Below are 24808 nucleotides of genomic sequence, written 5' to 3' on the forward strand. Positions count from 1 at the left end.
CATGTTGTGGACTGGACAAATATTCAGTCTCATTAAGTCACTAGGCACTAGCGATGTCACTGAGCCATGAGTGACGTTACTAAATCTTACAGAATTAATAGGCAGCCACAAAATGGCTCCCTGAGCTTTATGTAGCGGACGCTTAAAGAGCACCCACAGTGAAGGCAGCCATTTTGTGGCATAAATCAATATTCATGTGATGGCAGCCTCTGAACTAGTGACATCCCAGTGCCTCGTATGTCAGTTATGTCGTTAATTCCCAGTAAATAGTGTGCACTAAATGGCCGCTTCTATTGTATGTAGAAGAAGTGGATACACGTCATTGTCCATATCTGCTACATACACAACATGGCCAAATGTATGTGGACTAATAAGCATGTTTGGCCATTTCAGCCCTACCCATTGCAGATGCATAAAATTAAGCATACAGCCATTGCAATCTCTAGATTCAAATATTTGCAGTAGAATGGCTCCTACCGAGATCCCTTTGACTTTCAATGTGGCACTACCACCTTCCCAACAAATCAGTCATTCAAATTTCTGCTCAAGCTACCCAGTCATCTGCTACTGTGAAGTAGAAACACCTAGAAGCAGCAACACCTTGGCCACAAAGTGATAGGCCACAAACTCACAGAACGGAACCACCGATTACTGAAGTGCAATCATCTGTCCTCAGTGGCAGCACTCACTATCATGTTCCATACTACCTCTGCAAGGCATGAGATCTGATCTTCTGGAGCCTCATTAATTGCGGTGTCCTAGCCGAGCAGCCACATGCACGCCTCAGAATATCGTGTGCTATGTCAAACTCCAGCATAGCAATCACCTGGAGCAGGAGGAACGTCACCATCTGGCTGGGCTGCTCGTGGTTTGGCCAGGGCCACGTATTTACAGTGGAAGAAAATATTCCTGTTACAGCATACAAAGGCATTTTAGAGAATGGAATGCTTTCACCTTTGCGGCAACAGTTTGGGGGAAGCCTTCCCTGGTTCAGCATGACAATGGCCAGCACAAAATGCTGCCCTCATCCCGTTCAAACACCTTTGGCATGTATTGTAACTGTGACCGCGAGCTAGGCCTCATCACCCAACACCAATGCCTGACCTCACTAATGCTCTTGTGGCAGAATGAATGCAATCCTTGTAGCCATGTTCCAAAAATGTAGTGAACACCCTTCCCAGCATATTCTAAATGTGTATGACTGTGATCATGTTAAGACACCGGCAGTGAAACATCTCGGCCACTTGCATAACATAGAAGGTATCCTGTACCTTTTATAATGTGCCGCAGTTTATCATAGCAATATATCCTTTACTGCTTAGCAGAGAGGCCTGGTAAATTGATTACATATGGTGATTTTTTTTTTTTCTCTAAGTATTAAAAATAAACTGAATGAAAAATGACTCTGTATAATTGTGACACTCGTAGTTCTATGACCTTTCCGTTGATGTTACTTTCCTGACCTCCCCCGCACAATGAGTATACTTAGATCTATTTTGCCATCTGTGAAATTTCAGCCATTTTTCATTCCATCTGTATCTTGATTATGAAGCACATCTGAGCACACGCTCCGACTTCCGCCCCACACACTTGTCTCCAGTCATGTGCACTTTCATTCGCTAGAGGAGTCAATTGGAAGCATGACCTGCTCCATAATTCACATTTAATAGCTTCTGTGTCTTTGCCCCATATGCTTAACGCCGGTGAATCCCGCAGAATGTGCAATTACTGTAATGCTCTTGGACGAGTGAAATGAAATCTAGAAAGCGATCGCATGTTATTAGTGTCCTCTACTGACAAAGCTCCAATATAGCTGGCCGTAGTGTACAATAGGGAGACGAAGCAAGCGGGCAATGAGGAGTCTGCAGAAAAAGCAGAACATGACGGCAGTCCTCACGTTAATCATGTCCTTTTGGTAGCAGAGTTATTTATATTACACCTGTCACCTACACACAGCAATGCAGACTTTGTGTGAGGAGACCGCTCTTCATGAAAGGGCAGCTTTTCACTGGAAACCTGGTACCTCATGAATATTTGGTTGGTAAGTCCCCCTACAGATGTGTCCTCAAACACCTAGCGTCTATTCGCCATACGGCGTGAGACGCTCGGCGCAATTAAAACGCTCCGAGTGGGGTAGCGTACCAGATTTTTGCTTTACATTTTGCATCTTATTTGCATCGCAGGCGCAGAAAAACACCACTCTGTGTGCTAGAGACGCTGGGCGCAGATACGTAGGGACGTGCAAAGTCACAGATGAAATGCAATGGAACTTGGCGTGAAAAAAAGCAGCGGCCGCTCGCATCAGAGCCCTTCTTACACAGATGCAGACTCAGAAGCACACAGATATACAAATATCGCACATCAGATTGATCAGTGCGAGCTAGCTTGTTTCTTCTCTTCCAGTTGTTTTGTAAATGAGAATAAGACGCACATTTTGAGCGAGCGAGAGACACGGCGCGGCTGAGTTGCCTGGAACGCCGAGATGGGCTCGACTTGAGCTACAGTGTATTAGATTGATGGGATTAGATTGTCATGGATAAGGTTCAGTGAGGAAATTGTCTGCTTCCAATGTGTGTAGAGGTTACAGATATTTGAGGTAATCTCTGTTGGGGAGGACTTTTATCTACGCACAAAGACTTCCTGTCTGATCGTTATGCACTTTATATGCAGAGCTACAGATGTCTCCTCAATATGCCATGATACGAGATGCCTGGCGTGAGTGAGCAGCATGGTCCCGCGTGACTCTGCTTGCGCTGAACTTCTTTTTTTTGCCCAAAAATGCGTCTGTTGCGATACGACTAATACGCACCAGGAGACACCACTGATTAATGTGATATGCAACACTTGTATTGTATATCTATGTGTGACAAATGAATCATAACAGAACAGTCGCATATCATATTGGAATGGGGTTGAAATGCCAGCGGCTGTTTAGCCGCCAGTTCAAATACCGACAGTGTCTGCCCAAAGGGAGGAAATCCCGACAGCAGCAGGTAAGTAACCTAACCCTCCCCTCTCCCCCTAACCCTCCCTTAGGGGTGCCCTTCCCTAACCTCCCCCTAATGCCTAACTCTAACCTCCCCCCAGGGGTGCCTAAACTTAACCCACCTCCCCGCACCGGTATCTCGATGCCTATCATGAATTCCTAGCTGTCATTCTACCCTCGGGATTGCTGCCAGTCACATAACTACATACCATCATATTAAATCAGTGCAGTCTCCTGGTGCGTTTTCGTCACATCGCCGTGTGGCTAATAATGCATTTTTGGAAGATAAAGGTGCAAAAAAGACGATGGGCGCAAGCAGAGTTGCACAGGACCTGGCGTACCGAGAGGGGCTGTTTGGCGTGACTGCAGGAATAGTGTGTGGGGAACATCTGTATAAGGCCACTCACTCGATATCGCAGTGTGTGTGGCTGGCTTTTGTCTTATAACGCACTAACAATTTTCTGTTCTAAAGGTTTCTAATCTGAAAACTAGGCATCCGGATGAAAATAAGGTGGAACCATTTTATTTGACGCACACTAGCACCAAAAGTGGTTTAGGATTTAAAAGAAATAAATAAATCTGACAAAATCTGACATTTATTTTGGTTCATATATCTCTGCATATTAATAGTGTATATATGTTTAATACGACAAGATCAGTCATTTGTACATAAACAGTCTAATTTGGAATGTGTAAGTCCTAGGGGCTATATTTACTAAAGTGCCCATAGCAACCAATCATATTTTAGCTATTATCTCCTAGAAGGTTCTAGTTAAATGTTAAGTAGAATCTGATTGGTTGCTATGGGCAACATCTCAACTTCTAAAAACTCTCACTTTAGTAAATATAGCCCCTAGTGTTAGGTCAGTTTAGGCTAGAATTTGTGTATTTGCTCTGAGTTCTCATGTAGAGCCGAGGTTAGCAGCGGCCACAGGCCATCACTGCAGCGGAACATTCAAAAGTTATGCGCACATCTGTGAACGTTTTGAGTAGCTGCATCTACCACCTTCTAGCCTGCAAGCGTGGCTGCCATTGACTACGGAGGGTTTCCTATGTATACGGCAGTAGCCACAATGACACCAGCAGGCTGTAAAGTGCACTAACCAACATATCTAGAAGGACAGGCATCCTAACAAGACGACAAGCTTAATTTTCATATGGGAGTTTCTGAGCCCGTCAGTCACAGGCTACAGATGTTGTTTCTGTGATTACGGCAAAATTCACAAAACATGACGTATCTGAGTTATGTAATAGAAATGTGGCTAATATTAGTTAGATCTTACCATATGTCTGACATGTTAAATTTGGGTAAGTAACACTAAATGCCACAAGATATGCTGCCACTATATAAACCTGATCGCTGTTCGTTTAGCCTCATGGGTAACATTGTCCTGGCAGACGAAGGGTTACAGCTCACTATCATTTCACTGTGGCTCCAGCTTCACTTCTACAGAGTGAAATTGCTAATTTGCACATCCCTGTTCTCTCCCCTTCCTCCAGTCCATGCTGCTGCTGGCGTACCTCATACGGAACGGATCGGAGCGAGTCGTCACAAGCGCCAGGGAGCACATTTATGACTTACGATCCATGGAAAATTACCACTTTGTAGGTGAGTATTAGCAAAAAAAAAATGTTGGGAGGGAGCAAATTAAAGCAGTTGTTGGACTTGTCACTCACCCGAACGTCTTCACAGGCTGCAGAGGCCTAATTGGGCCCGAGCCGCTGCAGGCTGTGTGAAGAACAGATTCCAAGACACGGGGCCCTAGAGTATTAATTAGCGAGGAGAAGAACTTTTGCCGAGAGGAGAAACCCAATAACAACACAAGCAGCACAACACAAGCGGCCTAGGTTTATATTAATATATGCACCAGAGGCTGGTCCCCTGTGGCGGCAGAGAGAAAAGGGAGCGCTTTAATTATACACCAGGAAAAAGGTCGGCCCTCCAACACACAAGAACGACTGTTTGAAGCTGGGTTTATTTTACCTCACTATCCCTCTAGCCTACGCCAAATAATATTTACAGTGCAAAGGAAAGCCGGGTGTGTTTTGAATACATTCAAATTAAAGTAAAAAAAAGGGTGGTTTGGTACAGTGCAGGCGACTGGTGTAATATTCTTCTACTCCAAGAAGCGGCTGGGTCTCTCACAGCCAGGTTATCAGCAATTAGAAGCCGGAGTGCACTGTGTGTAGTCTGTCCAGTAAAACGTGTTAATTTGCTAGAAATTGGCTCTTTGTGCGTGCTTTCACGTAGTCTTTAATGGGGACAGGAGTGGAGGTGTATTAATGAGGAGGAGGCATGGGAAGCTGTGATATATAGATATTTCTTTCAGCAGTTTTAACTCTTTCAAAGACCGCATAGTCGCCTTGTTCATTTTTAGGCAATGGAAAAAATGCTTCTACAATACGAATGGTCTCTAAAGGCTCATATACACTTAACGATATCGCTCATGTAATAACTCATAAATAACTGGTAATAAATAAATAAATGTAGCATATCATTAAGTATTTCACCTTCACTGCCGGGCTCAATGTCGTTAACACCATTGAGCCTACACACTAAACGATATCGTTGACGATACAGTTCAGTGACGGCACTCTCCCTCATCCCCGAACCTGACGATATTATCCGGTTGTTCTGCAAGTACGGGCAATGAAAGACATAGTTAATGATCTGCGGAAGCTCACATCCTTAACGATATCTTGCATACACACTGGACGATAATGAACGCGATGAACGATCGTTCACTTTATCTTCTAGTGTGTACGCGGCATAAGTGAGTATTTTGCAGCTTTCACTGCTTTATGTGTAAAAACTTATACACTGTGTTAAGAGTTTTTGATCTTGATAGAAATGTGGTTAGAAGCCATTTTGTCCCCATTTGTCTCTTGACATTGTCTAGTTACAGAGAAACACTTTTTTGCCCTCTTTTAATTGGTTAATTATGATATTTCTAACCAATGGTATTGACCTATTTGCTGTTTACTAGAAAAGCTTTTTAAAGTAATTTTCTTAAAACTGGTCTGTAAGCTACTCTCAAGGGGGCAGCCATTTTGGGGACTCTAATAATAATGAGAAGGCAGTCTTGTTAATTCAATAGGAACCAGACTGTCGTGGTTGTGTCAGTCAGTGGCTCCAAACTTCTGTGACATCACTAATCCTTCCCCTTTGCATCATGAGGAAAAAGATATAGGGGGAGTATCAAACCTTGGAGAGAGAGAAAGTACCAACCAATCAGCTCCCAACTGCCATTTTACAGGCTGTGTTTGAAAAATGACAGTAAGGGATTAGTTATCTCTCTCCAAAGTTTGATGCATCTCACCCCATAGTTAGTGTAGCGTTCCTTTTAGCCTTACACCGTGGAAATATAAGCTTACTGTTTATTAAATTGCTAACTCATAAAGTCCACATAAATAATTGTCAATATAATAAGTGTGCAGAAATACTCCTTTGTATTATATAGGTCAGTGTTTCCCAAACTCTGCCATTGCAGACCAGGTTTTAAGGCTATCCATGCTTGAGTCAAAATAGTAAAATCAAATTGACTGATGTACTAATTTAGACACGTGTTCTCAAGCATAGATATCCTTAAGACCTGGACTATAATGGCGGACTTTGACGAACTGTGATGTATTATAATTACTATTATTAAACGTTATTTATAGGGTGCTGCACATGGTCCGCAGCGCCGTACAGAGGCAAAACAATAAAACAGTACAGTACAATACAGTGGACAGGTAACAATTAGCACTACAAATCTCAACAGAGCCACTGGTGCAATGGAAATATTCAGCGTAAGTTGAAACCTGTAGCTATCGGCATGGGCACATAAAATGGGTCTAGGTTGCAGGAGTGGAGCCCAGTGACAGAGAGCCCAAGGAGGTGTAGAGTGTCGCTGGTGGTGCAAGAGAAGTAAGTAATGAGAACAGGAGGGCGGAGGGCCCTGCTCATGGAACTTACAGTCTAAAGGGAAGGGGGAGACAAACGGAAGACTTGAGGAGTGAGCAAGTGTATGGGGAGCTATAAGGGCAGGAAGCACGAGTGAGAGAATTGGAGAGTGCAAGAGGGTGAGGTAGACTATGTGGTGACACGGCTAAATGTTGGATGGATATGCTTTCATGAACAGGTGTTTTCTACTTCAGGGTCCATAGGGTATCCACAGGATACCTTGGGGTATAGGTGTGACGTCAGTCGCTGGGCACCATAAGCTTTTCAGCCTCCCAGGATGCACTAGGGTCCCCCTCCTATACCCCGCCCCCGAGCCAAGGCACCTCAGTTTAGTTTGGTGCCCGGCCGGCGTCGGGTGCACCTGTCGGAGTGGGGGCTAGAAGAGCCCCTGAAGCTTTCTTCAGTGCAGCTGTGGCTGCACATCTGGATGTACAGCATGGACAGTCAATCCTGACGTCCATGCTGTCTTCCCCACACCCCCGTCGGTACCAGAACGCCGGTACCGATCCGGGGATGCTGGTGAGCATCTGGGGTCACAGCTAGCGGTGATCCCAGATGTTCCGGACCATGACCGGATCCAAGGGGGACAAAGGTAAGCAGCGGGGTCCCGCGGTGGGTCCCCCCTGGTCACATGGTCCTAAGTCCCCAGGCAGGGGGCTCCCTGGGGACTGGCTGCAGCGTGGAGCCAGGCGACCAACCTGCGCTTTCCACTACCCCCTGGGACAGCGGACCGCAGCAGAGCGGTAGCGCTGCGGCGTCCCAGGGGTTAAATGCATGCCAGGGGAGCGCGCCTTCCCTGTCTCACAGCCGGTGCCTCCCCCGCTGCACACAGCCCTCTCTGCATGCTGCCGACTGGTCCTGTGGCAGCGCTCGTCCCCCAGGCCAGCCTCCTCTCTGCTCCTCGGCGGCCATCTTCTCCAGAACGCATGGTGAACGCTGCTGGAAGCGCTGGACGGAAGCATCGTGGTCTTGGTCCCCCCGCATACCTCTCCTCCGCTGTGGTCAGGTCTGTGTATGCAGCGCTGTGTCCTACCAGGCCCTGTGTCTGCGTAGTTGAGTGATCAGCGCTGTTAGTGCAGGAATTGATTTTCTTTGCATTGTATGTGACTGTGCTAGCGCTGCTGCCTGTAACTTTATCTTCTCAAAACTGTCAGCTTTATTACTGTCCCTGTTCTTTCTGCCAAGCCCTTGCGGTGCTGCAGGGTGGTCTCTCGCCTATTTAAGTTATAATTGGTGAGAGAGGTCACATACGTGGTGCCATCATGTCCGAAAGTGATTTTCCCCTCCGGCTACAGTGTACTACGTGTAAAGTACCGTTAGCGGAGGGGGAGGGTAGCGCGGAGGGCCTTTGCCGGCAGTGTTTGTCCATGGCGCGGCCTCTTACGGTTACAGCACCGGTACAGGAGCCGCCCTGGGCTTGTTTCGCTCAGGCGCTTACAGCCTTAGTGGGCCAGTTAGCTCCGCAGCCCGCGTTTACACCGATGGGTTTATCCCAGCAGTCAGTGGTGTCGTCACCCATGCAGGGTTTCCCACGACAATTGGTGGTGCCCCACAGTCTCCCTATTTCCCCGCTCCCGGTTTCTCAGGAGCCAGCGTGGGTTAACTCCCTGACGAGTTCTGTACAGCACTTGTCGGATGTGTTGCAAGGGGAGTCTGTGATGCGGCCGCATAAACGGCCGGTGGCGTCTCTGTCGGCTCCTTATGAGGATGACGAGGGGACGTCTGATGATGGGGAGATTCTGGATCCTTACGATCAGGAACCTCTCCATACTAAGGACGCTGATGCTAAGTCCAAAGTATATATTCCTGGACTTATTTGGGCGGTCCGCACAGCCTTGGTGATTGAGGACGAAGTTCCCCCAGCGGCTAAATCTAAGTATGCCTTTTTCAAGGATGTGAAGGGCGATGCCACAGTCTTTCCTCTTTCGGGTCAGTTGGTGGACCATTTAGAGGAGGCGTGGAAACAGCCTGGCAAAAGATACCAGCCGCAGAGACGCCTGGCGGTGGCTTATCCGTTCGCGGATAATTATTTTGCAAAGTGGGAATCCCCTCCACAGGTGGATTCTCACGTGACCCGTCTTGTTCGTAGTGCCACATTGCCGATGCCATCAATGTCCTCCCTTAAGGATGCTACGGACCGCAAGGTGGAAATCTGCCTGAAGTCCGCTTATTCCCTTGCGGGGGGGGGCAGCACGGCCGGCTATGGCCATTTGCTGGGTTGCCAGAGCGATGGAGCGCTGGGCGGATTCATTAGAGGCTTCTTTTGAATCCGACTGTCTGGCCGAACAGGCGGAGTTGATTGGCAATCTCCGTGATTCGGCCACCTACATCAACGAGGCAGCCCTAGACATTAGTACTCTGGTGTCTAGGATTTCTTCAGCAGCGGTAGCTGCTCGTCGCACCTTGTGGCTGCGATCCTGGAAGGCGGACGCAGATTCCAAAAAGGGTCTGGATGCGTTGCCGTTTACCGGAGAAGTTCTCTTCGGTCCGGATCTGGATAAGATTGTGGCCACGCTGGCGGCAGCCAAATCGGCTTGTCTCCCGTCGGCCGCTGCTCCTTCTGGTTCTGGACCTTCGTCCTTTCGGTCATCTAGGGCCCAGGGCAGGCCCAAACCACAGTCGTTTCCTCGACAGGCTGGTCCTAAGAAATCGGCCAAGCCCCGGAAGCAGGCATGGAGTACCAGACGTCCGGCCCCCAAGCCAGATGACAAGCCTGCGGCCTGACGGTCCGGGCCTCCCTTTGGGGATCCCAGGGTGGGAGGCCGCCTGCTACAGTTCGCCCAGTGTTGGTCGACCACTACGACAGACACTTGGGTTCTGGAGGTGGTTTCCCACGGATACGCCCTCTCCTTCCGGCACAGACCCCTGGCTCGATTCTTCACCACGGGTCTGCCATCAGATCGGAACAAGGCTACGGAGCTGCGGAAGGTATTGCACACTATGCTCCAGGCTGGAGTTATAGTGCCTGTTCCATTCTCCCAGAGGGGCCAGGGTTTCTATTCAAATCTATTTTTGGTACAGAAACCCAATGGGTCATATCGTCCGATTCTCAACCTCAAAGCACTCAACAAGTCTTTGCGTGTCCCGAAGTTTCGGATGGAGACCCTACGGTCCATCATTCTGGCGCTGGAACCTGGGGACTACATGGTGTCATTGGACATACAGGACGCTTACCTGCATGTCCCTATTCTTTTGCGCCATCAACAGTACCTCAGGTTTGCAATCAGCAGGGACCACTTCCAGTTTCGGGCGTTACCTTTTGGCCTGGCGACAGCACCACGTGTTTTCACCAAGGTGATGGCGGTCATGGCGGCTTCTCTGCGGCTGCAGGGAGTCCGCATGTTGCTGTACTTGGACGACCTGTTATTGGTGGCAGGATCTCCAGAGCTCCTGTTACGCCACTTGGACCTGACCATTGCACTGCTGCAACGGCACGGCTGGTTAATCAACTGGCAGAAGTCCACTCTAATCCCGTCTCTGAGGATTCTGCATCTTGGAGCCTTATTGGCCTCGGGACAGCAAAGGATCTTCGTGACGGAGGACAAGATCTCTGCTTTACAGTCAAGGGTGCGCAGTTGTCTGCACAGCCGCCAGGTGTCCTTACACTCGGCGATGAGGTTACTGGGCTCCATGGTGTCGGTGTTCGACATGGTGGAATACGCCCAGTTTCACTCCAGACCTCTGCAGCACCTGATCCTGTCCAAGTGGAACGGGCTGCCTCCGTCTCTGAAGTCCCAGACGATTGTGCTCACCCCGGAGGTTCGCCTGTCCCTTGCGTGGTGGTTAAAGACGACCCACCTCAACAAGGGACGTCCGTTCTGGGTTCCAAATTGGGTCCTGTTGACAACGGACGCCAGTCTTCGGGGCTGGGGAGCAGTTTCGGGTCCACACTTGTTCCAGGGCAGGTGGACGCCGACAGAAGCGGAGCTTCCAATAAATATCTTGGAACTCCGTGCGGTCTTCAATGCTCACCAGCAGGCACAGCGGTTTCTCCAGGGTCACCCGGTGCAGGTCCAGTCAGACAACGCTACCACCGTGGCCTACATAAACAGGCAAGGAGGAACTCGCAGTTGGGCGGCTCTCGTAGAGGTCTTTCGGATCCTGGTTTGGGGTGGAGCGCAATCTTCCGGCCATATCAGCGGTCTTCATCCCGGGAGTGCTAAATTGGGAGGCGGACTTTCTAAGTCGCCAGGACGTTCATCCGGGGGAATGGTCCCTGCACCCGGACGTTTTTCAACTACTGGTGGACAGGTGGGGTCTTCCAGAAATCGACCTCATGGCGTCCCGGCACAACAACAAGTTGCTGGTGTACGGGTCTCGCACAAGAGACGAAGGGGCGTCTCTGGTGGATGCTCTGTCCGTCCGGTGGACGTTCCGGTTCGCATACCTGTTCCCTCCGGTCTCTCTTCTTCCACGGGTAATCCGGAAATTCAAACAGGAAGGAGGGACGCTCCTGTTGATAGCTCCCGCGTGGCCCAGACGGCACTGGTTCTCAGACCTTCAGGGTCTGTCCGTGGACAGTCCTCTGCGGTTGCCGCTACGACCGGACCTTCTGCTCAGGGTCCTTGCCTTCACCCGGATCTGACTTGGCTGTCTTTGACGGCGTGGCTGTTGAGACGGCCATGCTGAGGTCCCGGGGGTTTTCCAGCTCTGTGGTGCATACCATGTTACGAGCTCGGAAACCGTCTTCCGCGAGGATATACCATCGTGTGTGGCATACATTCTTCCAGTGGTGTCGACCGAGAGGTTATGCACCGTGGGAGTTTCGTCTGTCTCGGATTCTCGCCTTCCTGCAAGCGGGACTAGATCATGGGCTTCGCCTTGCTTCTTCGAAGGTACAGGTTTCGGCCCTATCTGTCTGGTTTCACCGTAGGATTGCTACAATCACGGATGTGCGCACCTTTATGCAAGGTGTTCTCCGCATTCAGCCGCCCTTTGTTCCACCTGTGGCGCCTTGGGATTTGGCTGTGGTCCTGAGGGCTCTCCAAGAACCGCCGTTTGAACCACTGGGCTCAGTGGATCTTAAATGTCTAACAGCTAAGACTGTTTTCCTTCTGGCCATTGCTTCCGCCAGACGTGTTTCTGAGTTAGGGGCTCTTTCTTGTAGACCCCCTTTCTTGGTTTTTCATGGGAACAGGGCAGTGCTCCGTACTCGGCCCGAGTTTCTTCCCAAAGTTGTTTCCCAGTTTCATGTTAACGAGGAAATAGTTGTTCCGGCCTTTAACTCACCGGGTCTTTCCGTGGGTGAGGCCTCTTTGGATGTTGTGCGGGCCTTAAGGACTTATGTTGACCGCACTTCTTCGTTTAGGAAGTCGGACGCTTTGTTTGTCCTCTATGGCTTCCGTAAAAAGGGTTGGCCTGCTTCAAAGCAAACTTTGGCAGCCTAGATCCGTATGGCTATTTCTGAAGCTTATCTTCATGAAGGCCTACCGGTCCCTCCTTCTCTGAAGGCTCATTCCACTAGGTCTGTGGGTCCTTCGTGGGCAGCTCGACGTGGTGCCTCGGCAGTTCAGATCTGCAAGGCTGCTACGTGGTCCTCTGTCCATACCTTCGTGAGGTATTACAGGTTTGACACCTTCGCCTCTCAGGATGCTTCCTTCGGGCGGCGGATTCTCCTTTCTGCACAGGAGCGTCCCCACCCTTAAAGGATACTGCTTTGGGACATCCCTATGGACCCTGAAGTAGAAAATATGAGATATGGTAAGAACTTACCCTTGTTATCTCTATTTCTACGAAGTCCATAGGGTTCCACAGGACTCCCGCCCTGTCGCACCTGTGCTGCAGATGGGCTTTGCTCTGGTCACCGGTTTTCCGTCTCCCTCTGGTGAGAATGTGATTCTTGTATGTGTCCAGATCTTTTTTCTCTCTCTTCCTTCTCCTCCTCCGGCCTATGGCTTGATAACTAACTGAAGTGCCTTGGCTCGGGGGCAGGGTATAGGAGGGGGACCCTAGTGCATCCTGGGAGGCTGAAAAGCTTAACTCTATGGTGCCCAGCGACTGACGTCACACCTATACCCCAAGGTATCCTGTGGAACCCTATGGACTTCGTAGAAATAGAGATAACAAGGGTAAGTTCTTACCATATCTCATATTTTTTTTTTTAGTGCCATCTTGAAACAAGGCAGGCTGGGAAATAGTCTGATCTGAGATGTGGTAACCAGAGGGGAAGTAAGGCAGCAGTCATTGGCCGACCGGAGATGGCGGGAGGGAGTGTGTATGGAGATGTAGGGAGCTGTGGAGTTTAAGATGGCTTTGTAGGTGATGGTTAGGAATTTTTAAAAGGATTCTGTAAGGAAAGGGGAGCCAGTGAAGGGATTGGCAGAGAGGAGAGGCAGATGTGGAGCGGTGGGAGAGGAAGATAAGTCTAGCTGCAGCATAAAGTACAGATTGGAGAAGAGCAGTATGGGAGCAGGGGAGTCCAGTGAGGAGAATGTTGCAGTAGTCGATGCAGGAGATGATCTGGTGGCATCCTGGGAGCGGAAGGTTCTGATGTGAGTGACATAGCGGAGATTGAATGTGGGGGGCGAAGGAGAGGGAAAAGTCAAGAGTTACTCCCAGGCAGCGGAGTTGGGGAACAGAGGAGATGGTGGTGGTGTTGACAGTGATAGAGAGGTCGGGAGGTGAGGAGACTCTAGATGGAGGGAAGACAATGATTAATTTTTGGCCATGTTGAGTTTGAGTAAGCACTCTGACATCCAGGAGGAGATGGCAGAGAGGCACCTGGACACCCGGGAGAGGGGAGGAGGCGTGAGATCAGGAGATAAGAGCTAGAGGTGATACTGGAGGCCTAAGGAACCGATGAGTTCACCCAGAGAGGAGGTGTAGGTTGACTGTTTCAGGTGTGCTTCTGCCCCTTTTCAAAGCTTATTACCCAGTTGTCTCCTTTAGCAGAACCCAACCTGCTGAGGGCAATAGATAAGTTTAAGCTATTAGAGCGCTCCAGACAATAGACCAGATATATTGGAATTAAATCAGTGTTATACCATAGTGCTCTTATGGACTTGGCACTACAATATCACTCGGGATAATTAGCGGTTTTCCAATTACTGTTCAATTTTTCCAGATGAAAACGGCAAAGACCAAGGCATCAATATCCGACAGAAGGTGAAAGAAATGGTGGAGTTTGTCCAAGATGACGACCGCCTCCGAGAGGAGAGGAAGAAAGCCAAGAAGAACAAGGACAAATATATTGGGGTGTCATCTGAGAGTGCTGGGGGGTTCAGATACAGTGAGTACTGTGTGTGTGCTGCACAAATCGCCATGGGCAGTGGGAACCAGTGATTTATAGCTTGGCATTGTATGGGCATACTGCAATGAAAGGCACCCTCCACAAGCCATGTGTGACAATGCTTTGTACCTTATCTAATAAATGTTCTGTTGCTATAAACTCCTGCAGGAGAAGGCAATATACTAGTTCAGCTGTATCCATTTAGATGTATATATGATGATATACTAGATATAATGGACAGGTGTGTTAGGTGCTCCCAGCTTGTATATAGGAAGAAAGTGTACATAACATGGGGTCAGAATTATGACCCCTGTTTACCTGATAAGCTAAAAACTTAATTTCTTTACGGCATTGTACAGTCAGAGCTCATAAATGTGCAGCCAAAAACCTGGGACCTCAATCAGACCCGCTCGATGGTTTGCGCACGCTTTGTTCTGCGCGTGTGCGAACTACTCTGTGCGATCGCAGCCCGCTCGCTCGCCCAGCAAAGACAGCCCAGTGAAATGAGTGACAGGAGAGGCCGTTTGTGGGTGGTAACAGGGGCAGGACACTAATAACGGGGGACTGGAGGTGAGAACGCAGGCGTGCCTGAGTGTTGCAACGCCATTTGTTAGGCGTGCGTAATTAACAGGCAGCGTCATAGTACACGTCACATGCCTGTTTTTTACACTGAAGTCCTCGCAGTGCTTGCGGCAGGGTAAGGCAACCACAAGCGCTGTGTTCGCTACCGATGGTGCTCGATGTACCAATGTTGTAATACACTTCCTGGAGATGACGTGCGCTAATGGGTGTCTCAACATACGCTAATGGGTGTCTGCATGCACAGAGCAATCGCTTGCACAGCCAAAGTGGTTGTGCTTATGCCTTGGCGAGCGATCGCTTCCCATGTCGTCACTTTGACAAATTTGCATACGCTGGATGCGAGTGATCGTATCTAGCGAGCGGGTCTGAATGAGGTCCCTGGTCTTATCTGGGAATGAATGAAATATGTATAACAGGCCTACTTAGTAACCATGTCCTGCTGTAAAAACATATAGAAACCTTACATTTATACCTGGATATATAACCCCTTCTAAGGGCCATATTCAATTTGGAGCGAAAAGTCAGTTGACGCCAATGACGTCCTTTTCGCTATTTTCATTTATCCCCATATTCAATTTCAAAGGGGGGGGTCCCCAAGTATGCGGCAGGTGTTTTCTAGAATACGGGTGGATGCGGCAGGTGGATTTTTGAAGAATTTTAAAAAATGACTTTAGGGACTTAAAAATATGCTTGCACCCATTGTCATGTACCCCAAATTTGATGGGACTAGTTATTTTTCCACAAAAAAAAAAAAAAAAAAAAGCTAAGTGCTATTCTTCACCACTTCTTCAAAGATGCATTAATGCACCTGCCGCGGCTGTTTAAAAACCCCATTTACCTTCAGCATGCCAAATCGGGGGTACCCGTAGTGATCCCCCATGTCAGACCATCTTTTGGGGGGGTGACAGGCTGATTTCCCCAAAAGTGACTGGACTTTTCGATACTTACCTTTCTGCTGGGTCCCGTTTTCGCTGATTCTTAATTGAATACTGGGATAAGCGGGCACGCGCCCGATACTTTATCCCAGGAAAAAACGAAGGTCGGACTTTTCGCCTCAAATTGAATATGGCCCTAAATTGCAAAACTAACATACAGTCATGCAATTCCTCAATGACATCTAAGTATAAGAGCATCAGGTCATGAAGACACCAGATAGAGATATAGGGGGGGAATTCAAATGAACGCGATGTTGAATAGCGGCGGGAATGAGTTCCCGGAGCTAGTCACTCGTCCCCATTACGCCTTGCACTTAAACCAGGTGCTTAGACACGGTGACCTGCATTTTCTGACTTAAGTGCTGGTCGCAATTCTGGAAACTATCATTGCGGCACTAGTTTAGTCTGATTTCTGCTGTCACCCCTGGAGCATGCTAGCAGAAGTCCTCTAGTCGGGGGTTAACAATGCGGGAAATTGAATAGCTCCGGGAACTCATTCCCAGCTCTATTCAACATCGCAAATAATTGAATTCCCCCGCAGATAGATATAGAGAGAGATACTGTATGTATGTATGTATGTATATATATATATATATGTATATAGAGAGAGAGAGAGAGATAACATAACTAGGTTTATGTATGGATTCAAACTGTTTCTTTGCATATGTGGTAAAGCTTCTGCATATAACATTTCCTGATTATTAGAAGAATCTTTATATGGCTTTACGCTCTATCTCTGCATATACAAGTTAGAATGATGTTAATCTGGAACACATTGGAAAGATACAGTAATATTGTTTTTATGGAGGCAGAAAAACTTGGCGCACTGTAAAGCAGCTTGTTTACCCCATTACTGTTGTAGCCAGAAGGACTTCTTACCCCACTGATTATTATTTCATGAAGTGTAGTGTACCACCTATGTATAATCTCCCAATACTTTCTTCTTGTGCTGGCTCTGTGTAAGGGACATGCCTCCATTGCAGCGTATAGTTACTGTCTCCTCTCTGACATTGCATTACAGAGCTGTGCATTATAGGTGCTCCCCGAAGGTGAAAGCATATGTGTAAGGACACAATAAGCGTATATATTAGTGGAGGTCACACATTCAGAGACTACACCTCCAGCCAGTAAAAACAGATTGTGGACTATTGCTGGATGACTGGGGTTTGCTTGGCCACTTAATTCATTTCATGTTTTTATTTTCAAACACTTAAATTTGTGTTAGAAAAAAAGAAAGTGGGTGAACTACAATACTATGCGTGCTCATGGATATCTCTGACCTAACGCACCCAAAATCCTTTTATAATTTATTCATATGGCGCCACAAGATTCAACAGCATCGGGCAGGTGTGCTGGGACTTATGGTGCATACACACGGTCAGATTTTTCTTAAGATCTGAACATTAACTATTTAAAAAATCGTTCATATCTGAAGGAAAATCTGACATGTCTGAACGATGTGCATTCCCGATGGTCAGATAACGATATCTGACATCTGATGTGTTTGCAGTCAGACTTGAACGATTCCATTCATTTTAATGCAGTTAAAAATCATTCATAGTTCAAATTGTTAAAATCGTTCATCAAATCGTTCAGATCGTTCAAATCGTTCACTCGTTCATCTGACAAATCTGACCGTGTGTATGCTCCATTACACCACAGCTGTCGAGTGTCAGGTTGCCGGAAGCTGCATACACACACAAGGATTTTGTTACCAACAATTTTATGAACGATTTTCTGTCAGATTTTTTAAAGTGTAATGAACGATTTTTTTTTTTTAACTACAAACGATTTTTGCATATTCCCTTAATGAAAATCGTTGAGTTGGTCAGTCTGACTGAACTACAAACGTGAACGCGCATGAACGATAATCATTCATCATTTTAACTTGGAAAGTGAACGATTTTTTCAACGATTGACCGATAAACGATATCGTTAACGATAATCGTTCAAAAAATCGTTGTGTGTGTATGCACCTTTAGTCTGGCTTACATTACTTAACACACATACACATTTACTTTCCTACTACAATGACTGTCTGTATGTAGAATCTATAATGAGGAGATAGAGGAGAAATTCTATGTGTGCATCTGCATTATTTTTTCCTGTAGTCAGCAACAGCGCCAGCATTAAGAGACTGGTGTATAGTCTCTCATGGCATCAGCCAGCTCTGACTTCCTTTCATTTTGTTTAGAATATGTATTATTTTCTTAACAAGAATATCATTTGTTGTATTTTATAATCACTCGTTACTAATCTTAAATGCTGCTCCAACCAGTCAGCTCCTAACTGTCATGTGTTTGACAGGAGCTGATTGGTGCACCATTTATGATTAGTAACGAGAGATAACAAGAATATCACTCGTTGATGAATCTGGGCCATAGGTTAAAAACCTTGATTGTTGGTTTAGGTATTTTAATAAACCTTTATTGGGCTTCTCCTTGCAGTATGCCTCTCCAGCTTCTGCTATTTCAGTCTGCTGTGTCCAAACTGGACCCGCCGTCTGGGCAGCACAGACACCGGGTCCCTGCATCTGTACCTCGCTAACCTGCTTCCTTCTTCTGGATAAATAAGAATCGCTTGTAGATATTGGCAATGAGCAGCCTGTACCTGATGGGGTGATCCCGGAACCAATCATTTCTGCTCCCTAATGATTTACTCAGTGATGATTTTTCTCTCGTGTAAAGACGCTTAATATTCTCTTATGAACACTGGTGCACAGGTAATCCTTAGCAACCAATTAGGTTTCAGTAGCAAAAGCCAATACCTGGCTGTCCTTTGTTACAGACACATTAATGCACAGTTACCTGTACACCAGTATTAATATATCATCATCATAAGGAATTATGACCTCTGATTCCTGTGTCCTATATAAAAGATGTAACTTGTACTTTGTTACGGTCACAGAGTTTTGAAGTGACGTTTAATTCCTTTCCCTGCTGAATCGTGAGTGTAACCTCTGATGTGTGTGCGCCCTGGCACATTAACCTGTCTGTCCTTGATGTCCTATAGATGAGCGATATGACACGGAGCCTAAATCTAAATGGGATGAGGAGTGGGATAAAAGTAAGACAGGTTTCCCATTCAGTGACAAGCTGGGGGAGCTGAGCGACAAGATCGGGAGCACCATAGACGATACCATCAACAAGTTCAGGAGGAAAGACAGAGAGGACTCTCCCGAGAGAGGCAGGTGAGTGATCTCTATCTGCTACACACGGTAAAGGCGCCATTTTGTGGGCCAAGCTTCATATTCATTAGGATGCAGCTTAGCTGTCTGGATGTAATTACATCATTGAGGTTGGAGGCACTTCATGCCTCTTTGATATCACTTGTACTAGTGAATTGATGGACTGAATATTGGATAAGCATATGAATGTCCGCTTGTCATTATACTATTTTTTTATAATTTTATTGTTGTGGTAACTAATTACAATTACACACCAATAAAAACTTACATGTAACTGATTAGTGGGTCTGTTTCAGACCCGCACAAGGTCCCTGCAAGTGACCAATGTTCTAGGGACCGCTCGTTCGCTGGGGCCACAGTGCGCATATACTGAGTTGTCACTGGAACCCTCTTGGCAGTGCTCTGGATGCTGCAGCTTGGTCGACCAGCTGCGGCTGTTTGGGGGCAGGGGCGGCAACGTTTTACAAGATAGAGCGTGCTGAGGCCAGGAAATCTGTCTTCCGACGCAGATTTCTTGGCCCTGGCAACTTAGGCTTACTCAGGTGCAAAACCCTGTCATGGGGAGGGGGGAAAATTCAGTCATCATAGTGGGGATGTAGCTCTCAGGTTAAGTGCCTGGAGCTAACTGGTTGGCTGCATCACACCTGGCACTTAACCTGGAAGTTGAACCTTACCGCTATTAATGCCCGGGGCTTAGATGCAGCAAACTGCATCTCCCGGGTGCGATGTTGTACCACACGTGGTAACACCGCCACTAGCCCCAAAGCACAGTTAGTGCTGCCTTCTGCTCGCAACCTCAGGAGGATGTGAGCAGAAATCAGTTAATCGCGGGTTTACAGCACGTGCACTTAAGCCAGGAGCTACATCACCCCCAAACAATCCTAAACTTTATTCTGGCTGTTGTATTAGTCTAACAAACACTTCTTATTTACAGACTCTATATTTTGAAATTGTATATAGACTTTATTTGGGGTGTGGGGATCATTTAGTTAATATTTAAAGTGCATAAAAATAAGTTCACTGCTAGGAGACCACAATTCAGAGGAATAAAATCTTTAATGGATCTCTCAACCACTTCATAGTGACAGTGAGGAAGATAAGAAAGCCAACCGAGTAAAACAGACCGGAGAGTTCAAAGACGAGGAGGAGACGGTCACCACCAAGCATGTCCACATTACTCAGGCCACAGAGACTACCACCACCCGCCTCAAACGTACAGGGAACCAGTCCAAAACCATCGACCTCGGAGCAGCGGCACACTACACCGGAGACCAAGCCAGCCCAGAGCTCACCGCTGCCACTAGTCAGCCGCCCTCAGCCAAGGTCAGCCCCTTTCATATTGTACATCCTTTCCCCCCTAGCCGCCTTATTGTACCCTGGCATCTTTGCCACTCAATGCCACTAGCTCCAGGGCTATGGGTGCTGAAATGCTTTGTCTGCCAACATCATTCAGGCTTAGTAAATAAAGTACTTGTATATTATAATGATACGGTTGGTGATCACTCGTGTTTTGTTGTTTTTCTCCCAGACGCTTAGTGGTGAAGGAAATAAGAAGGCCTCTAATGACCTTGTGGATCTACTATTTAATTCAGGACAGAAATCAGGTATGCAGGCGGGTGGGGAGGAGGAATGGAATGTGTAACCTGCACCAAGGACCTGGGCCAGCTCAAGAACCAGTCCTGATTTCTGCAGACTCTCCCGTTTAGTGTACACAGCGTATTCTCTCTTCAGTCCTCATTGTTCATTCATGTTGCTGAGATCATAAAGCTTATTTGTGTGCATCTGAGTTTTGTGCTGTAGTATTAGGCCCCCAGTAATCTCCCATGAAGAACCGTTTTATGTTCCGTCCTGTTGGCAGTGCCAGATGGCTAAAATTTCTTGTAGAGTTGTGGCAGCCTGGGCATTACGCCAGGCGTCAAAAGTGGTCTTTGGGGATGTTTGAGTGCTGGGCAGATGTTATGGCGCCACCTGCCCTGCCAGCTGTGCTGAGAGGACGGTCACAGCGTAGACATCTTTGTCAAGTACAGACCTGGGCACCAGGGCTCCCTTTATTGTATCTTATGTAAAAGGGGAAAGTTTTACGTTTTATATATGGCGATGTGTTCATGCATTTATTTTTATCCTAATGCTTTTCATATAAAGGAGAACTAAAGATAAACAAGTTCGTATGCATTAAAAATAGTGATGGGAAACGCATCCATTATTTAAATAGGGACAAAACCTTTACACATCCACCAGTGATTCGTTACTGTGTGTGTGAGCTGCCATGTGGGCGTATGGGAAAGTGTGAGCAGCAGGGTATAGTGCGGCCAAGGCTGTCGCCATAACAACAGCGCGCTCTCTGTGAGCAGATAACCCACCCAGGTTATTACTGTACGTACAGAAAGCGTGCTTCCACCTTTTATATATGCTTATTTGAATAAGCCATTGGGGATAAATCTGACTTGTAAGGGCCGACATCATTGAAAGCGTTCCATTATCTGGAAGGGGATTCATCAAGTGTAGTTTATTCCCGGTTATTAAAGCATACGTAGCTGTTACCAGTACAATAGGCTGTGTGTCCCCGTACTCTGCCAGTCTCGCTATCCTATAACTCCTGACTACATGGCATTAACCTTCAGACGGATGAAGGGCGCTGAATACATTGAGGGTGATCTACATGGAGAAGGTTACTGAATAATAGGGCTATCTCAGCTGTCACAAAAAGCATCAAGCGGCGTAGCCATGTTCCTGATTACTAAATAACAGAAGTACAGCCGGTGCTTGGATGCTTTCTGTGCAAAGTTTAAACTTATTAAACCAATGTGTTAAACAAGTTTATAACTGCTCAGGCTGCCGTTACTTTTACATTATTTAGCATGTTCTGTCCCTGGATGTGACCTTTGTCAGACTGCATTTCCCATGATGCTTAGCCAGTGAGCAATTGTTGCTGTTGGGTCTATAAGCTACTTTTCTGTAGTCCCCGTCCGTCCCCCCTTTTATTTATATTTGCCCTTGTATTTTGTATATAGGTTCCACATCAGATCCATTTGGTGATTTTGCAGATTTTAATTCAAACGCTGCACAGTCTTCCATCTTTTCAGCAACACAAGGTAAAGAATAGATTTAGCCCATGCTATATACATACTGCCCTTAAGCTTGCAAGAGTGTCTATCATGTGTTACTTTCAGCTTATGTTAGACAATTAGTTTCAGGTTTGTAAGTTTTTTTGTTCTTACATTACAATATATAGCCTACACATTAGTAATATTGGGTTCGGCATGTTCTTCATGTCGACATGCAGCAAGTCGACACTGACGAAATGTCAGCAAAACAGTGTTTCCGTGCGGTGATCACTTACGTCTGTGCAGCTGTGTCTTCTGAGTTCGGCAGTGTCAGGTGATGCAAAGTTCCAGTACACTAACCCCTAACCCTAAGACCCCTAACCCTAATGTCAGCGTTCTGCAGATGTCAAATTTGTGATCATGTCGTCATGGTGACTGCATCCCAGTAATGTTAATGTTTGGTTATACTGTATGTTAGATAATATATCACCTACTGTAAACTCTAAGGCTATAGTCAGAGTGATGTGAGCATATACATTTTTCACCAAAATCTAAGGTGATGTCTAGTATAAGTTAAGGTGCGTACACACTCTGCGATCAGGAAAGACAGTACGATAATGACATTGTAATCGTACCGTCGTTCCTGATCCCCTGCAGTGCCCACACTGAACGATCAGTCGCTCAGTGCAGGCACCCTCCATCATTCCTGAACATGACCAATCTGTCGTTATCGGCAGATTGGCCTGCATGTTCAGGCGATGGACAATGTCGGAAACGACCAGCGGGCGCGCGCATCGCTGGTCGTTTCCTACATTTTGGTGCACGATTTGTGCACTATTAATGAGCGATTGCACGATTTCGATGTCGTAATCGTGCAATCACTCAGTAATATCGTCCAGTGTGTACGCACCTTTACCCTTTAAAGGAGGAGATGTGTTGTCCTTTATCATACACAAGATTTCCTACTGAACACTAAGATGACATTATAAGCTATTACATCAGAACTCCCTGTTTATACATATACTATTTGCACATCAGATTTAAAGGAAATGACTTCTTGCTTTTCCTTCCCTTTGATTGCTTGAGTGCGTTTGTATTTTTGGTGTTACCCTGTACAGATGAGATCAGGAATAACCAGCAGATGTTGTTTAAAAGTATTTTACTAACAAAATATTAGAAGGTGCTGTAAAGATGGTGGAGGTGACGTCACCCGATTCTCACCAGTGGTGACCTGACAACTAGGTGTTTGGAAGTAGCTGTGGTTTATTCTTCTTTCATGTATTCCCAGGTTCAACACCAACAGGCAATGGGGAGTTTGGAGATTGGGGAGCCTTCAACCAACCAGCAACAGAGCCCTCCGGACCCTTACCTGATCTGTTTGTGGGGGGCTCACAGCATAGCACAGACTTATTCGCTGCTGCCCATCCCCAGCCTGTCCCTGCTGCATCTAACACAACAGACATCTTTGATATAATGGGGCCTACACATTCCTCCATAAGCGCGTCCCAGAGCATGAACCTGTCCATGATGAGCTCTAGCACTGTAGGGGTGTCGCTTCCGATGTCCAGATCTCAGGTAGGCCAAGCCTGGTTTCAGGTGACTAGTACCCCATCCTATGTACAGCTGAGCTGATGGCTTGCAATCAATAATGTGTGGGACTTTTATTTCATCAACTGATAATCAGTAGTAAGGTGTTCTCCCTTCAGGGTTTATTTAATTCAATTGTCCAGGCTCTCCTGAAATGTTCCTTTGTCATCAAAGCAGGTTTCTTTATAGCTGCTGATGAGGTTGTTTGGGGCCAAACCCATAAATGGCTGACCTTATTGTGATATATGTAGAACCTAGAAGTGCATGTGTACAAAGGGCTGTGGGAGCAGTGTCTGAGTTCTAGGTCTCACAAGATTCCAGCAGGGTTAGAATTCTGGAGCCAGGTAGTGAAATCTAGATTCCTGCAGGAACTTTTCTGGAGCCAGAGATGATACGTATCCATTTACATCAATAGAAAGAACTCCAAAAAGTTGGTCATCCACAGTACTTTTTTAGGTCCATTGATTCTCTAGCTCCAGGGATTAGCCGACCTCTCACTTTTAGTATAAGTTTCCTGTGAAATGTAACGTACTGTTCTTCAGCCCCTACAGAACATCGGCCTCCAGAAACAAAACACGCTGCCTGCACATGACCTCAAGGCTCAAGGCAAAACTCTCCCATCCACCTGGTCCGATCCAAGTGTCAACATTTCACTGGACAGTCTCATACCAGGAATGCAGACCTGCAAACCTTCCCAGCCCTCTCTAAACGCCATGATGCAGCAACAGAGTAAGTGTTCCCTTCCTACCGTGGATAAACCTGCAGACGGATGGGCTTACTGGGGAGTAACCCACTGGATCAAGGTTCTTGTACAGCTAACATGCTTTACTCCAATGGTTTCTGCGTGCCCTATTTTAGAAAACTGCAATTATCATTATTCCTTCTTATTTTCTTTATTTAAAGGACCAAAATACCTAAAATGTGAATGCTCTACATCTTTTAGCAGGGACGGAACTACCATGGGTGCAGGGGATGCAGCTGTAATGGGGCCTGCAGCTGAGGGGAACCCATCTTACCTGTTAGTTCCCTGTGTTTTATATAGATTTTTCACCCTTGGCTTGTACATAAGGGACCTTAGACAGGTGCTATAGAGCCCACTATAATCTAGTTATGCCTCTGTCTAGTAGCATTCACGGATATGTATATTACTTCCAGAACTACTTGGATATATCAGGTAGCTAGTTTTCTCTACTGCATGGCACCGATCATCAGAGAGGGCACATCTGCTCATGGCCGAAAATGGAACTTGGCCTTCTGTGAAGGGGGTGTGCCCCTCCTTTACCACTCTACGAGGCTTGCCCAGCACTCGCAGA

At 46.9% G+C, this 24808-nt stretch overlaps 1 protein-coding gene across 3 annotated transcripts in view; it reads left to right on the forward strand.

Annotated features, from left to right (window-relative positions):
- CLINT1 (clathrin interactor 1) overlaps positions 1-24808 on the forward strand; it is a 98667-nt gene that overhangs the window by 71531 nt on the left and 2328 nt on the right. Inside the window, exons 4-11 of one of the 3 annotated variants that reach the window (XM_088478944.1) lie at positions 4487-4595; positions 13996-14160; positions 18690-18867; positions 19947-20187; positions 20393-20468; positions 21876-21956; positions 23197-23483; positions 24047-24224. In XM_088478944.1, the coding sequence (XP_088335070.1) occupies positions 4487-4595; positions 13996-14160; positions 18690-18867; positions 19947-20187; positions 20393-20468; positions 21876-21956; positions 23197-23483; positions 24047-24224 (1315 nt within the window). Of the gene's footprint in view, positions 1-4486; positions 4596-13995; positions 14161-18689; positions 18868-19946; positions 20188-20392; positions 20469-21875; positions 21957-23196; positions 23484-24037; positions 24225-24808 lie in introns of all 3 variants that reach the window. The other 2 variants (XM_088478943.1, XM_088478945.1) reach the window with 2 other exon arrangements.

Source organism: Taudactylus pleione, unplaced genomic scaffold (assembly GCF_031769625.1).
Source record: "Taudactylus pleione unplaced genomic scaffold, aTauple2 ptg000225l, whole genome shotgun sequence".
Taxonomy (NCBI): domain Eukaryota; kingdom Metazoa; phylum Chordata; class Amphibia; order Anura; family Myobatrachidae; genus Taudactylus; species Taudactylus pleione.